The sequence below is a fragment of the Phoca vitulina genome, unplaced genomic scaffold (genome assembly GCF_004348235.1).
Source record: "Phoca vitulina isolate PV1807 unplaced genomic scaffold, GSC_HSeal_1.0 scaffold79, whole genome shotgun sequence".
Taxonomy (NCBI): Eukaryota; Metazoa; Chordata; class Mammalia; order Carnivora; family Phocidae; genus Phoca; species Phoca vitulina.
Window position 1 is genome coordinate 586,334 of NW_022589782.1, and position 16,629 is coordinate 602,962.

The 16,629-nt window shown below is 63.3% G+C and overlaps 1 protein-coding gene across 1 annotated transcript in view; it reads right to left on the reverse strand.

The window, feature by feature from the left end:
• Nucleotides 1-16,629, reverse strand: part of ADAP1 (ArfGAP with dual PH domains 1) — a 59,153-nt gene that overhangs the window by 10,413 nt on the left and 32,111 nt on the right. Inside the window, exons 3-6 of the mRNA XM_032394019.1 lie at nucleotides 14,055-14,146; nucleotides 8,806-8,888; nucleotides 2,281-2,393; nucleotides 1,583-1,729 (exon numbers count right to left, since the gene is read on the reverse strand). Coding sequence (XP_032249910.1) covers nucleotides 1,583-1,729; nucleotides 2,281-2,393; nucleotides 8,806-8,888; nucleotides 14,055-14,146 — 435 coding nt within the window. The remainder of the gene's footprint in view (nucleotides 1-1,582; nucleotides 1,730-2,280; nucleotides 2,394-8,805; nucleotides 8,889-14,054; nucleotides 14,147-16,629) is intronic.

Below are 16,629 nucleotides of genomic sequence, written 5' to 3' on the forward strand. Positions count from 1 at the left end.
AGAGCATGAGAGGGAGGAGGGTCAGAGGGAGAAGCAGACTCCCTGCTCAGTGGGGAGCCTGCTTCTCCCTCTGCCTCTGCCCCTCCCCCGACCCCCCCCACCCTCCTGCTCTAATAAATAAATAAAATCTTTAAAAAAAAATTAACTCAGTGGATCAAGGACCTAAACATAAACCTGAACCATACAAATCTTTGAAGAAAACACCAGGCAAAAACTTCAAGACGCTGGATATGTCGATGATCTTGTTGGTCCAACACTACAGGCGTCGGCAACAAAAGACAAACTGGAGTTTATGAAAATTTAAAAATTTTGTGCTCCAGGGGACACTATCCACAGAGTGAAAGGCAACCCACAGACTGAGAGACAACGTTTTCAAGTCGTGTGTCTGCTAAGAGATCAATATCCAGAATATATAGAGAAGCCCTAAAACTCAACACCTGAAAAAACCACCAAAATCCAAAATGGGCAAAATGGGACCTGAACAGACCTTTCTCTGAAGACACACAAATGGCCAAGCAGGACTTGGAAAGATGCTCAACCTCAGTCATCATCAGGGAAATGCAGATGAAAATCAACATGCGAGCACCTCGCACACCTCACAGTGCCCGTCAGAACCCAGAAACAGCTCCTGGCGAGGACGGGGAGAGAGGAGAACCCTCGTGCCCTGTCGGGGGGAACACAAACCATGCAGCTGCCGTGGACAAGAGTGGGGAGGGTCCTCAAAACAGTTACCACCCGATCCCACAATTTCACTTCTGGCCATATAATCACAAGAATTGAATGTAGGGTCTCAGGTATTTGTACCCCCAAGTTCACAGCAGCATCCTTCATGAAACCACCAGCTGTCCGTCAGGGTAGGGGCTGATAAACACAGTGTGGTCCATCCACACGACAGATCACTCAGCCTTAGGAAGCTACCGGACCCCTGCCCCCATGGGGACGAGGCCCGAGGACACGAGCCAGGCCCAGAAGGACACGCACGGGGACCCCACTCCCACGAGGTCCCAGAGTCGTCAGACTCACAGAGGGTAGACGGCGGGGCCGGGGCTGGGGGAGTGGGTGGGGTCTGTGCGTCACAGGGACAGGGTCTCTGTGTGCGGGATGGAACATTCTGGAAGGGGTGGTGGGGATGGCTGCACAATGTACCCAGAACCGTATGCTTACACATCATGAAAATGGTGAATTTTAGGTGTATTTTTACTCAAGAAAAAAGGGAGAAGAGAGGTGGTTGCCAGACCCTTGTGTGGCTGAAGCGTCGCAGACACATTTTGCCCTTTAACCCACATGCCCGTGTTGCGGAGGTAAAAATGGAAAACCAAGGTCACAAGGAGGAGGGGCCACCCGTGACGAAAGGACAGACCCCGAGGGGTTGGCTGGGGGCTCCCGGCACCCTCACCCTGCAGAGGGCCTGGTGCGAGGAGGGGGGTCGGCCATGGAGGACACTGTGCACGTGTCCCCAGCCTGTCACCCTCTTCCACAGGACTTCTAGGTCCGCTCCCCGGCCAGGGCCCCGCCGGCTCCACGTGGCCATGCGGGGTGGAGCACCCCAGCTCCCTGCCCCCACCAAGCAGCCGGCACCCACCTTCCCGTCCTCGTGGTAGACGAAGATGTTGCGGGTACTGTTGTCCTTCAGGTAGGTGACCTGCAGGCCATGAGGGTGGCCGATCTTGGCTGGCTGGAAGGTGGCGTTCAGATGCTCGATCTTCATGACAGCCTTGGGCTCCTTGGCCTGGAAGCAAGGCCGTTAGCTCCAGGCGGGCCTGTGGGCGCTGGCTGTGCTGTGTGGCTTTGGGTAAGTTACTCACCCGCTCTGGTCCTGGGCTTCCTGAGCTGTAAGTCTGAGGTAACAGCACTGCCCTCCCCGGGGACGAGGAAGGGGGCTGTCTGACACCTGGGCAGACCCCCCTCCCCCCTACAGCTCCTCCTCTGTCTGCTGTGCCCCCACCCCTGCTCCCGTCCTGCCAGCCTGGCTTTCCTCTTTACCCGGGAGCTGGCAAACTGCCCTGCGGTGCCCTCTGTCTCTGTGTGTCACCGGGGATGTCCTGACCTGGAGCTGGTCTGGGTGGGCGCAGGGCCCGGCCAGCCCCTCCCCACCCGCCGCCTGGATGACCCTGTCGGGCTTGGGAGTGCCCAGCATCACCAACCAGGCCGGGCCCCAGGGAGCTACTGTGACCGAGGGGTGGGCAGGGGTCCCCACGGGAGGGGGCAGCCACTCCAGGCCAGGAATCGCTTGAGGGCAGCTGGGGACAACAACCAGTACGGGTCCCGTGCTGGGCTCACGTCGTTTCTGTTGAAATACTTCAGGGACCCTTCCCGCTCCGTCAGCACGAACTTCCGGCTTAAAAACTGCCCGTTGTCCCGGCCGCGCTTCCAGAGAAAGCCTTCTCGGTATCCTGGGGAGAGAGGGGGTGTGGGTCAGGGGTCACAGTGGACCAGAGCGGAGGCCATCAGCCTGACCCACACGGGGTGTGGGCGGGAGGACTCCAGCCTGAGGTCCGGCCTCTCGGCCAGGAGACCTGTCGGCCTCAGGGCTGCGGAGCTTGGTGGACGCAGGCCGGACTCGCCCACGGCGCTGGGACCCGAGGCCACCCCTCCCCAAAGGCTGCCCGCTGCTGCCTACTGTTTGGGGTGTTTTCCCATTTCCTTCCGGAAGCGTAAGAAACAGGGAAAGGGGTGCAGTGCCACCCTGTGTGCAGGCCCACGGGCGACTGTGTGAGGAGAGGCCTGTGTGGCCACCGGGCGGGGTGGGGGGGCGGCAGAGCAGAGCAAGGTGCCCACTGCTGAGTCCTCAGGACAGCGGGACAGGACTCGCACGTGTCTGGAGGGTCTGGGGACGGGCGAGCGTCCTGCACTGTCCAGGTGAGCCCAAGGTCATCACAAGGGTCCTCGCACGCGCGAGGCGGAGGGAGAAGTGACCGTGGAAACAGGAGACGCAGGGAGGAGCCGGCCCTGCCCACCCCTCCACTCCAGCCCCCCGACTCTGCGGAGCTCAGCCCCGGATGCCCCAGGCTGTCGGGCACAAATTCTGTGGCCCGTTGCTCCAGCAGCCCTAGGAAGGGAATACTGTCCTCCCTTCGTGTTCGGTCCTGTCACGTTCCCGTCAGTGAGGCCGGTTCCAGGACCTTGTGCCCAAGAGGAGCTGTGCCCCGTGTGTCCCCTGCCTGGCTGTGCTGTCCCTCCACAGGGCAGGGGCAGGGGAGCCCGCGGCGCATTCCCAGCTCTGCCGGCCCCGCGGGACTGAGTCTCCAGGGACACCTGCGTGCCGTGGGCGCGTTCCTCGGGGTTCGCCCGTCACAGTCAGGGTCTGTGGCTTCCCGTACAAACCACCCAGCAGTTCTGCCCCGGGTTTCGGGGCGCTCTCCCCGGGGAACCCATCCTGCTGCCGCGCCCGAGGCCGGCCCAGGATGGGAGGACAAGGCTGGACCGGCCTGCCGTCGGAGCCCGCGCGGGCGGTGCGACCCACCGCGGAGCCCAGACCCTGACAGCCGGGCCGGCTCGCATTCCGGACGCCACCTCTCGGCCCTGACCCGCGCTCGCCACTGCGGCCCTTGCAGCCCCGCCCTGACACCACAGGGACAAGGAGCTATTTTCTCTGTGCTTGAGACACGCGACCCTAAAGAGGCGGCAGCCTGGCATCGGGGAGGGGGCGGCTGGTGCCTCTCAGTCTGCGGCGGGACAGGGCCAGATGGGGCCTCTCCCCTCCCCCCGGGCCCCCTGCGCATAGCGCCAGCAGGCCTATCCCCACTGTGTGCGCGGGAACCGAGTCCCCAGGCCCACACGGGGCCCCACCCAGAACGACCACGTGAGCACTCTACCCGGGGCAAAGCTGCAAGTCCACCGGCCCGCAGGGCAGCCACGCCGTGGACGCAGGGACGCGCCCGAGGGTGTGTCTGCTCAGCAGCTGGAGTCGTGCCACCCGCAGCCCTGAACGTTGCCCACGACGAGGCCCTGGCTGAGCACGTCACCCACATGATCCTCTGCCGGCCCCAGAAGGACTTCCAAGTTGTCATCCTCCTTGTACAGAAGGGGAAACTGAGGCACAGAGACGCGAGGTCCTGGTCCAAGGTCACCTTGCCAGCCAGCACCGGCCTTGGGCCCTGCAGGACCCCCTGCCCCACGCCCGCCCCTCAGCCCGCCTTGCCTGCTGGGCCCAGCAGGTGGCAGCAGTGGTTCAGGACGCGGCCGGCGGCCAGCTGAGTGGGGTGGCCACCCAGCCCCACCGTCCACCCCACACTCCCCCTGGCCCAGGCCCGGCTGGAAGCCGTGGGATGGAGGGGGGCGCTGGCCCCAAGTCGGTCTGGCTCCTGGGCCACGTGCCCGCGACGGCCAGCGGCCAGGGTGCCTAATTCCAGGCACCGGGACGGCAGCAGCAGCAATTTCAGACGGGCGCTGGCCAGGGTCCCGGACTTGGCCCCGGCCAAAGGACGGCTGTTTGGCCCTCCATGAAGCCAGCGGCCTGCCCGTCCCGTCACGGCCTGGCCTCCCCGGGGAGGTGGGCCTGACCGGGGACGACTCCCGCCCAGCACACTGGGGCCTCCAAGCCAGGGTTTCCTGAGCCCTGCAGACTCCAGGGCTCCGTGCTGTCCCGACGTCTACACAGGCTCGGGGTGTCTGTGCTGCACCACCCTCCCCCCACGCCCCTGCTGACCGCACCCCTGCCAGAGGGGTCTCCCCCGGCGCACGCAGCAGGACGGGACCCAGCGGTGCCCCCCGACATGCATACCTGGAGCTTGGCTGTGCCGGGGAGACCGTTTCCTCCCAAAGGAGCAGCCAGTCCTGGGGCACAGGCCAGATGCTTCACTCAGCATTTATTGAGCGCCTACGGTGTGCCACCGCTACCGTGTGCGGGGCCCCACCTGTCTGGGCCTCCCCGGCTGCCTCCTCTGAGGAGCGCCTGGAGGAAGCGCGAGGATCCTCAGCACCGTCACCGGTGATGGTCGGCCACCGCTGCCCCCAGGAGTGGCCACAGCCAGCCACAGAAACGGCCGTCCCAGGTGCGGGCAAGCACACACGTACAGTGCCCCCTCTGCCGGAGGGACTGCGGGACAGCGGGGTCACTCTGCAGAACTGTTTAAATTAATGAGGAACCGCCACACACTGCTCACACGACCCAGAAAACCACGTCCACGTGAAAGCCTGCGTTCACAGTGGCCTCGAACTGAACACAACCCGAGGTCCCCGGCTGGGGACCTCATCCACACACCAACACCTCTCCACACTCAGGACGGAGCCACGGACGGCGCGGCAGGGCCAACCTCCAGTGCGGCTGGCCCCGTGGAATGACCCCAGAAGAGGCAGGACTGTGGGGCACGGAGCCGGGCAGGGGCTGGGGGCTGGGGGTGACTGACAGCCTGCAGAGCGGGACTGTCCTGGTCTGCCTTGGTCACAGGACCATCCCCCGCACGGGGCTCACGTGTGGACTGCACCTTACGTGAACAAGTTACACGTTGACCTCTTCGTTGGAGCAGGGACACGCGGCCTTGCTCTGAGGGGCAGGAGAGCTTACCGGGGGGCCCAGGCTGGGTGTTCTGTGCCCAGACCCCAGGTGGCCCTCCCAGGGCAGGAGACGGGCCCCACACTGTGTGGCTTCTGCCAGGGGATGCCCGGTGGAAAGGTGTGCTCTGGGCATAGAGCCAGGACCTGAGAAGACACCAGGGAAACTGAGGCCCACCTTGGGCACCTCCGCAGAAGGGCCAGGACCTGGTTCCAGGCCTACAGGTTCTAGTCCCCACGAGGTTGACACGGGGGCCCAGGCCTGGCCTCCCTTGTCCCTCGCTCCCTGCTACCCTGGCCACCTCACTGGGGGACCGGCACAACCTCCCGCATGGCCAAGTCTGTGCCCCAAACCCTGGTTCCCACGCAGATGCTGCCAGGAAGCGGCCAACAGTCCTGAATCCAGTGGGGGGTGGGTGGGGGGAGGAACGTCTGGCCGAACCCCACAAACACCTTCACTTGACCGGACCTGCACCTGCCACCCCAGGGATGCCTCAGGCCCACTGGGCGCACTACACCTGACATCAGTCAGTGCTTCCAGTGACGACCCCGTGCTGAGTACCGTGTCCTCCCCACTACACAGAGGAGGAAACTGAGGCCCGGGGGGGACGGGCTCTGTCACGCAGGGAGCTCTCTGCTCACCCTGTGACACTTAGGACAAAGGCGGGGCAGGGTGGCAGCTCTGGGACCGGCCCTGCTTTGCACAGAGAGGAGGCAGGGGGATGGGGTCCGAAGCCTCAGCAGGAAGTGCTGTGTCTGTCGGTGACTGGGGGCGGCCCGGGCGGCCTGGCCCTCGGGACAACGGGGGGCATTGTCCGGCCCGTGAAAGGCAGCCATTGAGGCTGTGGCTCGAGGCGGGGCACAGCGTGGGGAGCGAGCCAGGAGGGTCACCAGGGTTGCCCCTGTGAGCTGGGGTGGGGCAGGTGGAGGCCCCTTATCTCCGCACGCCCGCGACCTTGGCCGAGGGCGGGGAGCGCCTGGTTGGAGCCACCCGGAGCCCCGGGCCCGCGGCCTCCCCACACCCCTCGTTCCCCAGCACCAGGTGGTGCCTGGCCTGTCAGCACGTGCAGTGACCTGAGGGGAGCCCCGGTGGCCGCAGTAGGGGCCTCAGAGCCGGGCAGCCACCTCGGACGGCACGACTAACCCCCTTCATGGCAGCCCCACTGCCGCCCCAGCCCCGCGATGCCACCCGGGCGCACACGTGCAGCCGCTTCTCGGCCTTGACGCCCCCGAGGAGTGCTGCTCAGCGACTCCGGTCAGGGTCCCCCGCGGGGTCCGTCTGGCGTCTCCTCGCAGCCGAGGTGAGGCTTTGCATTTTCGGCAAGAACGTCACGGCAGCCATGCCGTCCGGGCACCGGTGCCCCGTCCCCAGCAGCTTCTCGGCCGGCCGGGCCCTTTTCCTCCATTCCAATCCACATCCAGGGGAAGACGCTTCGAGACACGCAAATCCCGGCTCCCCCCAGCTTCCTCGGATTTCGGCGCCTGGGGGGGTCTGGTCCACACCCGCTCCGCTGGGGCCCTCGCTGCTGACCGTCCCGTTCCCCCGTTTCTTCCTCGGTGACAGTGGACCTCTTCTGTCAGAAGGGCCGAGCCCTCCTCCCTCCCCGGTCCACACCCTCCGTGGGCAGGGCTCGTGTCCTCTCCCCTGTAGCCCGTCTTGTCGCCCTCACGTCTGGCTTCGGGGCCTGGCACCCCTCAGACAACTGCGCTGGAGCCCTTCCTCCCGGGAGGTCCGGGCACCACACGCAGTGGGACAAGTTGTGGGCAATGCACCCTGCGCCCACCATGCGCCGCTGGGGGCACAGGCTCCCGCCACCTGCTGGTCCCCGTGGCCCCCCCAAGCGGGGGGGGGGGGGGTCGTGGCCTCTGGCCTGGGCCTCGCGTGGCTCCCAGGGCCGGGGCCTTTCCTGGGGCCTTCAGCTCCCATCCTCCTCGTGGGAGGGGCTGGGCCCCTTCTGCCTCCGTGGGGCCGGGTGGGCATGTCCTCCCCTGGGCCTGAGAAAGTGCTCTTGTGGCAGGAAGTGCCCGCGGGAATCCCCTGGTGCTCCTCGCAGGGCTGGGGGAGGAGCCCACAAAGGGGAACCACAGGGCCAGGACACCTCGGGGTGCCCAGGTGCACCCGCTCCGACACTGGGGCTGGCAGCAGGGGGCTCGGAGGGGCTGGGGCCTGTGCAGGCTTTGGGTCTGGGGGCACCTGGCTGGCCCGGCCTCAGAGGCCGTGGGGCGTGGGGCCCCGGGTGCCCCCGAATGCTGCCCTTCCTCCTGGGAGCCCCAGGAGGGCATGTGGGGGGCCCTGGGGAGGCCCCTGCTGTGAGCAGGTGAGATTTAGCAGCTGTGCAGGGCCAGCGCACTGGCCACCTCCCCACGGGACGGCGGCTTGGGGAGGGCCTCGGTGGCGGCAGTGGGTGGAGCCCCTGCCCCTTCTGCTGGCCCCGGAGGGGCTGACGGAGAAGCCACCAGCTCAGGGCCTGCTACCGTGCCCCTCTGCAGTCCCGTGTCCCTGGCCCACTGTCTCACCCCTGTCCAAGAGGGACAGGCCTTGGCGGCACCAGGAGCTTGGAGGAATGTGTTCTAATGGGGGACCTCGGGCCTGGGACGGGGACACACCTGTAGGCAGGAAGGCCCCCAGCTTGTCACGCGGTCATTACCACCTCCTGAGCTCCGCGAGGCAGGAGGCAGAGACCGGGCCCTCGCAGACCTGAGCGCCTGGAATGGACCCAAACATGCAGGGGAGAGGTCTGTCGGGGTTGCTGCCCTGTGCGCACCCCCCACTTCTGGAACCCAGACCCCGCTTTTTCCCGAGAGGGCAGCTCTGGGACGCAGAGGCAGGCCCACATCACACCTCCCGTCCTCCGAGACTGGGCCCCACCGCGCGCCCGCTCCGCCCCTCCCACCAGCACCTGCTCACCCTGCAGACAGCCCAGCACGGGCCCACCTCCCCGACCAGCCAGGGCACCCAGCGCGGCCCTGCCATCCCCACGGCACCCACCCCGTCTGAGCTGGGCTGCTGATGGCCACGGGACCTGAGCACCAGGCCACCCAGCTCGGTGTCAGGAGGACCGGACACGGGCCCAGACCAATTAGCTGGTCCTCCAGATTCAAAATGAGTCTGGCAGTGCCAGGAGCGGGGAGGAGGGGTACAGAGACCAGGATAAAGAGACAGAGACACAGAGACAGAGACACAGAGAGACAAGGGACAGAGAGAGGGGGGGACAGAGGGACAGAGAGGAACAGAGACGGGGACAGAGGGACAGAGAAACAGGGCCAGAGGGAGAGGCACAGAGACAAGGGGCACAGAGCACAGGGCCTTACCTGCGGAGTAGGGCTCCTGCTTGTCAGGGTGGGTGAACTCCTGCCGCTCGTACTTGGCCCGGATCCACTGCTCACGCAGGAGTCTGGGAGGAGAGAACGCGTCGTGCTGGGCCGCACCACAGGGCCCACAGAGGCTCCTGGCGCCCCGGGGGCACAAGGCCCCTGAAAGAACGCATGTCCACCTCCGGAAGGCAGGGCTGAAGGGCCACCAGCTTTGATTTTTTAAAATTGTTTGCTAATCAGATTGTTTTACCACTAATACTTCCCCTTAAAAAAAAAATTAGCTCTGGGGCGCCTGGGTAGCTCAGTCGGTTGGGCGTCCGACTCTTGATTTCAGCTCAGGTCTTGGTCTCAGGGTCATGGGATCGAGTCCTGACATCAGGCTCTGCACTCAGTGGAGATTCTCTCCCTCCGCCCTTCCCCCTGCTCGTGCTCTAAAATAAATAGATAAATCTTTGAAAAACAAATTAGCTCTAGGGGCGCTTGGCTGGCTGAGTCGCTGGAGCGAGCGACTCTTGATCTTGGGGTTGTGAGTTCGAGACCCCATTGGGTGTAGAGTTTACTAAAAAAAATAAACTTAAAAAAAATTAGCTCTAATTCATGTACCATCAAATGCGGCTACTGAAAGTGTCAAATACACAGGCTCACGGTCCCTCTCAAGGTTGTACCGCCATCACCCCAGAGAGGACACCCCTGACCCGGCCTCAACCACAGTCCACTGCCGTGTGGACTGGCCTGTGCCCACGCGGCATCGGGCAGCGCGTGTGGCCTTCTGCGACGGGCTTTGTGCACAGAGCAGTGTCTGAGGTTCACCCTCACGGTGGCGCATACCCCTCCGTGCTTCGTGTCTTCCCGTGGCTGAGTAACATGCCCTCCCTTCACCCCCAACTGCCAGGAAGGCGGCCCCAGCGAGCAGCAGAGGGGGCCTCTGCCCGGCCACAGAGCAGGGCTGCTCTGTCCTGGCCCCCACGGCCCCCACCGGCTGGGCGGCACATGCCTCCGACAGCTCCCACCCCCTGCACACCGGGGCAAGGTACCAGCTCCTCATCCTCCGAGCCCTGCACCTCGGCAGACCCTGGGGCTCGGCCCCGGCCTCCCGTCCCTGCCGCTGCCCTGACCCAGGCCACCCCCACGGTCTGCTCTCCCAGAGCCGCTCAGAGCTCTCCATGGCCCACCTGCCTCGGTTCTTCGGTGCTGACAAGACCCTCGCTGACCCCCAGCTCAGCCTGTGACCCCTCCCCACCCCTCCCGCCCCGCCTCTGCACCCACCGGCAGCCCCCAGCCCCTCCGCTTCCAGCTATCTCAGCTGTGCCAACACCCGACCCCAAGGGCGGCTACGGCTTCCATTTCTACTTCTGAGTCACGTCAGGTTGGCTGGCACCATGACGAGATCGCTCAACTCCTCGGGAGGGGCCGTCCAGCTCTGGATGACACACACCCAGGTGAGTTTGGGACCCAGCACGGCCCTCGGGCTCGGGGACTCCCCCCCAGTGCAGCAGACAGGGGACCTCAGGCCTCGTGCTGGGCCCGTGAGGCCAAACCAGGCTCTAGGGGCCCAGCCCTGCGGGTGTGCACGTGGTCCTGGGGCCGCCCGTAACCCCGCTCCACAAGGCCTCTGAGAGTCACCGGGATTTAGGGTCTCCCAGGTGCAGAGGCCAGGACAGGGGCAGGCAGGCAGGGCTGACTCCTTCTGCAGAACAAGGCCTCGCTCCGGCATCCTCGGCCTCTGCGCATCTCTGTGCAGACCCTCCCTGGGTCCCGGCGCCCCCTCTTCTGAGGACACTCGCCATCCCAGCTCCGCCACCCAAAACCCACGAGCCCTCATTCCAGGCCCTTCGTTTCATCTGCAAAGACCCTATTCCCAGATAAGGGCCCTGCACAGGTCCTGGGGTTTGGACCTGACCTGCCTTTTGGGGGACACCATTCAGCTCCCGACAGGGCCGAGCTGTAGGACCCCGGGGAGCCAGCTCCCCTCCTGCACCCGCTTCTCCGTAACATGGGAACGCCATGCCTGGCTGCTCGGACCTGTGCAAGCCAGGGCCTGGCGTCAGTGGGACGCAGACAGCTCACAGCCATCCCGTGGCCTCATCCGCACCGTCACGCACCCACGAGGTCCCAGGCCACGGCCTCTGCATGGACGCTGGCCCCCGAGGCTCCACCCGGGCCTGGTGCAGAGGCCCCCAGCGGCGGCAGGAGGAGGAAGCCAGGCAGCAGGCACCGGGGGAGTCCCCACCCCGCTGGGCAGCCCGATCTGAACCACTCAGTCATCAGGGGCCCCAACACGGACAGGGTGCTGCATATGGGGCCCTGACCTCCTGAGGCCATCTGGCCCAGGCTCCTCCACCAGGGAAAACCAGCACCAAAGGGGGGGTCCCACTCTCCACCAAGCCTCATGATGAGGGAGGCCCACACCCCCAGCGGATGCTGCTCTTGAAACCTAAGAGCCGCCCTGTGTTCCCGGGAGCTTAGGGCAGACAGGCTTCACCGCCTCCCCCCAGTGCCGGGGCCCTCGGGGTCAGTATGGGTCCCCTCAACCCAGAGCAGATGCGGAGCTGGGACGTGTGCAGGACTGGCTGCCTGGAGCTGGGAGGGCAGGGGGCGGCCAGGTGAGTGGGGCGACCACCGCCCCTGGGTAGCAGACCACCCACCCTGCCCGGCCCTGGAGTTGCCCCGCTCTGACCCCCAGGGCCTGCCTCCCCCATTTCCAACAGCCCGTCGGGGGCACCCCCAGCGCCAGGCAGGCGGCGGACCCCTTCCTACCCCCCCCGCCCCGAGGCTGGTGCAGAAGCCCCAGTGGGAGCGTGGCTGTTTGCCGGCTACCATGTCAGGGGCTGGCGTCTGACCGCCGCTCCTGACTGCCCTCCTGCCCCGGCTCCGTCAGCCTCTGAGTCCCATGCTCTAGGACACTCTGCCAGAGGCTGAGGCCTGGGCTTTCCCTCCTGGGGAGGTGACTGCCCTTGGTGCCTCAGTTTCCCCTTCCACCGGGTGGGCAGCTCACCCAGGCAGTGTCTTTCCCTTCCTTTGTACCGTGGGGAAACTGAGGATACACCCTCCTCACGGTGGTGAGCCCCTGGCCCGGCACGGCCGCCATCCACACCCGCTTGCCCTCTGAACGCCCCGAAGCAAATCAAGACCTCCTCTTGCTTTATCTGCCTGATTTCTGAGGCTCTTATGGATTGAACTGCACCCACCACCCTCAAAAATACGTTGGAGTCCTAACCCCCAGCACCTTGCAGATGGGCCCCATTCTGGAAGGAAGATGGTTGTGGGTTAACAAGTTACAATGCATCAGGCTGGAGTGGAGGCACCCCCAGAGAGGGGGTCCCGACAGACACAGGACGGCCATGTCCAAGCCCAGGAGGGGGCTCAGGAGACGAGCCCCGCACACCTGGACTGCCAGCCTCCAGGAGGTGAGATGGTGAATTTCTGTTGTGTGAGCCAACCCAGCTGGGGTTTCGGCCCCCCCGCCCCATCCAGCCGGGAACCCTGCCCGCCAAGGGCTTGGGGGCACCTTTGGGCTCCAGCCTCCCCCCGCCCGGGCCCCTGAAAAGGAAGCAGGGGGGCTGGCTTGCAGCAGAAGCAAAACCGAGAGGACCTCTGCTGACTTACTTCCCGCGGCGGCAGGACCGAGCCCGAGGGCAGGGGGGCGGACACAGGAAGGGGGCCCAGGTCCCCGCCTCTCTCTGAGTTACCACCTGACATGAACATGACCTTGTCCCCAGGCCTTCTGAGCACCGTTCCTCGTGGGTTTGCCCATGGGCTCCGAGCCCTAGACGGGAGGCCGGGGAGGGGCCACACACCCCCTGGTTTTGTCCTCAGGACACCCGGGGGGCCTCCCTGGAGGCTGCTGCAGCCCCCAGCTCCAAAAGTGCCCATCTGGGGGGGGCTGCACCCTACAGTTTACAAAGGGATTCAAACCACGCCTCCCACCACGCACGGCACTCTTCAGTGAGCTTGTAGCATCAGCCGCCACAACTCGCTGGCCTCAGTCACAGCTCCCTGGGGGGGGGGGCTCAGACCCCACCCCTGCAGGCATCTGCACCCTCCTGGGCCACGGGGGCTTGGCCTGGGCAGACCTCAGTGCCTACTGAGTGTGGGGACGGTGGCAGGCTCGGCTCCGGCAAACCTTCACCTAGCAGGGGCTTCTGGAAGGCGAGGCCTGCCCAGGGTCCCCTTGCTCCCTCCTGGGATGCCCAGTCACCCGGACAGGCCCTGACCGCACAGCCCCTATACGGCACAGGGATGGTCTCTGCGAGCGTGTCTCAGGGACCAGGACGTAGAGGAAGCTGCTGGGCATCCTGGCCAGGACACGGCCTGTGAGCCAGGCTGTCCCTTGTCATCCACTCTGAAGGGAGATACAGGGCATGCATGCAAATAGGCAGACCATAGAGCAGGCTGTGGCCGAGGTGATAAAATCGTGTCTCAGAAATAGTTGCCTGGCCTCACTGATTCATACCGAGACGGCCAGGCAGGGCCCCAGGCTCCAGATTCCCCCCTGAGCCCAGAAGCGGCCGGTGGTGGTGCGAGTCTCAGGATGTGACCCGGTACCTGCACCGGGGTGGGTCCCTGGCAAGGCGTCCTGACCCCGGAGACCCTGCGGCCATCAGCAGCATCTCCCCGGCCTGGGAGGCAGGTGGGCCAGGTCCCCAGGCAGGTGGCCAGGAGCAGGCCTCCCACCTGCCTGCCCGGGACCGGGAATTCCCAGCAACAAGCCCACATCCCAGGTTCTGGCCGCAGCTCATCTGCTGGCATCTGTGTCACTCACTCAACCCCTCTGGGCCCCGGAGCGCCCTTGTCCAAAGAGAGCCATTCATCTCCATGGCCGAAGCCGTGGCTGAGCCACCGTGGACACCGGCCAGCAGAGGCAGGGCAGCTGGGGGGTTTGAGTGACACCTAAGGGGCCAGTCCTGTGCTGGGGGCACAGAGGGACGAGGCGTCCTGGGGTGTGACACCCAGGGAGGGAGGGGATTCAGGGAGGTCTAGAAGTGCTGGGAGACGGGGAGCCTGGCCAGGGGTGGACGCCGCCCTGAGCTGCTCAGCATCCTCCTCCGACCACCGGGGGGCACACGAGGCCCTGGAGACGCCCGCTGAGACCCACAGCGAGGGCCCCACTGCCCTCCCTCCAGCCACCGGCCACCACCCCACTGCCAGACCCCAGGGACCCGGCCGCCCTCCCCAGCTCCCAGGTGGCAGCCGCTGCCCCGCCTGGTGGGTCCTCCCGATGCCAGCCCATGCCCCCTGTGACTTACTGACAGTCAGAAAACGTGGGCCGGTAGTAGAAGGGAGGCACTTTGGACTCGTACGTGTCCCTCGCAGCGTCGTTCCCATGGGAGGCCATGAACTGCAGAGGGAGGACGGGGTCAGTGCTCCCGGAGGCCGAGGCCTAGGGCAGGGGCTGGCTGACCCCAGAGCCCTGGCGTCCCCAGCCCCTCCTGTCTCAGGGAAAGCAGTTTGCAACGGCCACAGGGATGCACCTCCAGTTTTGCCAGGGGCCCTGGAGAGGGTGGGCTGGGCCCTCCTCACATCTCCCGGGGCTGCAGAGCTGCTCCCTCCACCCAAGCTGCCCCGTCCCTGCCTCATGCAAGACCCGCTCTCCACTCATCTGACCCACGCCCAGCAGGCAGCCCTCAAGTACTGGGCACAGTGAGGGCCCTGAGATGGAGACTGGCCCAGGGAAGCAAGGTCTGTGTTCCCCCTGAGGCTGACAGACGGCGGGAGTCAGGAACCTGGAGCAGGTACTACACAGGCAGTGGGGGAACAGCGGGTGCAAAGGCCCTGGGGTCAGTGCCAGGTGTATTGGAAGAGATGCCTCCAGCTGGGCTGGTGCAGGGGAGCAGGGAGGGGACCAGTGGTGCCTGACACATGGTGGCCTCAAGGACAAGGAGAGTGGAGGGGATTCCTTCTGCGCCAATCCTGCCTCCTTCTGACCCCCCGCCCCCACCCACCGAGAGAAAGCCTTTCTTCCAAAGCCATCGAACTTTGAGGACCATCAGGCCATGACCATGTCCAACCCAAGTGGGTCAACTGGAAAAAATCACCAACAATAAGACACTTCAGCAAAAAGCTGGTACCAAATTAAAATTCCAAAATCAGTTGCTTTTCTATCTAAAACCTCAGTCAAGAACTTGGCAAAATACTGAAGAGCCAGCCTCATGAGAAATGCTCAAAGTCTCCACAGACAGAACGTCCGCGCCCTGAGGGATGCTCAAGAAATCTTGCACAGAGACACGCGCTCGGAAGGGTAGACACACGCCGCCTCCTGATGTTGATCTATGTTGTTTTAGAAGCTGTCAAAAAAATATAATTTTTTGAAGCTAGCAATGATTCTAAAGTTCATTTTAAAATTAACAAGCAAAAATGTTCTAGAAAATTCTGCAAATACTCTTCCTACCAGCTATTAAAACCTGTTACTGACCAGAGAGCCAAATCAATGCAACCAATAAAAGGTCCAGAAATAGATCCACTAAGATCTAATACTTGATATTGGATTTAATGCACATCTCAGATCAACGGGGGGATGGCTGTTAGCTGATCATCATTGGGAGCAGGAAACTGGGAAACCAGCATAGAAAAAGCACAGCTGGACTCAACCTTTTAGCCATATAAGCTCCAACTGAATTAAAGATGTGATTTCCAAAATTAAACAGTAAAAGTAGTAGCTAGAAACTATGCTATAATTTTAAAAAATGATTTTAGGAAAATATGGGAGGAAATCTTTGTGACTTTGGATTAAGAAATGGCTTCATAGATGTGATCCCAAAAGCACAAACAACAAAAGAAAAAAAAAATGGAACTTCATCAAAGTTAAAAACTTCTGTGCTTCAAAGGACGCCGTTGAGGGCGTGCAAACGTTAGACTGAATGAGAGAAGCTGGACAGTAAGTCTGCAAGGGGCGGATGCCCAGAGGCAGGACGAAGACAGGCGGCCGCGGGGCCGGGGGGATGGGCCCCGAGGCTCCTCTGAGGTGCCGGGAAGACTTGGAACCAGACACAGGTGGGGGCTGCCCAACCCCATGAATGTGATAAATGCCACTGGGCTGTTCACTAAAACGGTGGGTTTATGTGACTTTCACCTCAGTAATAAAAAATATACAGATATAGCTCCTTCAGAATATAAACTGCACGTTTAGCATTGCAAACATTTTATTTAAAAAGGAAAGTTAAGGGGCACCTGGGTGGCTCAGTCGGTTAAGCGGCTGCCTTCGGCTCAGGTCGTGATCCTGGAGTCCCGGGATCAAGCCCCACATCGGGCTCCCTGATCCGCGGGGAGTCTGCTTCTCCCTCTGACCCTCCCCCTTCTTGTTCTCTCTCTCTCTTTTTCTCTCTCTCAGATAAATGAATAAAGTCTTTAAAAAAAAAAAAAAAGGAAAGTTAAAAGATAACCCACAGGAGAAAAACTATTTGCAAATACCATATCTAATGAGGGACTCAAGTCCAGAATATATAAAGGACTCTGAATAAACGCTCCTAGCTCAGGAATAAAAAGACAACCCGTTTTGAAAATCGGTAAAGGATCTGAATGGACAGGTTTCTGAAGAACACACACGAACGGCCAACAAGCCTATGAAAAGATGCTCACCACCGCTAATCATTGGGGAAACGCGAGTCAAGCCCACAGCAGGAGCCCAGCTTGCACCCGTGAGGGAGGCCGGAATCAGACACCGGCCACGGGAAGTGCTGGCGGGACCGGGCCCACCCTGCGTGGCCAGCAGGCACGTGGCCCTGTCCCGGGCAGTCCGGCTCGTCCCCACAGACACAGCCACGCCACTCCGTCCGGGAAAAAGGCCGCTTCTGCCCACACACGAGCTTGCCCGGGACTGTTCCC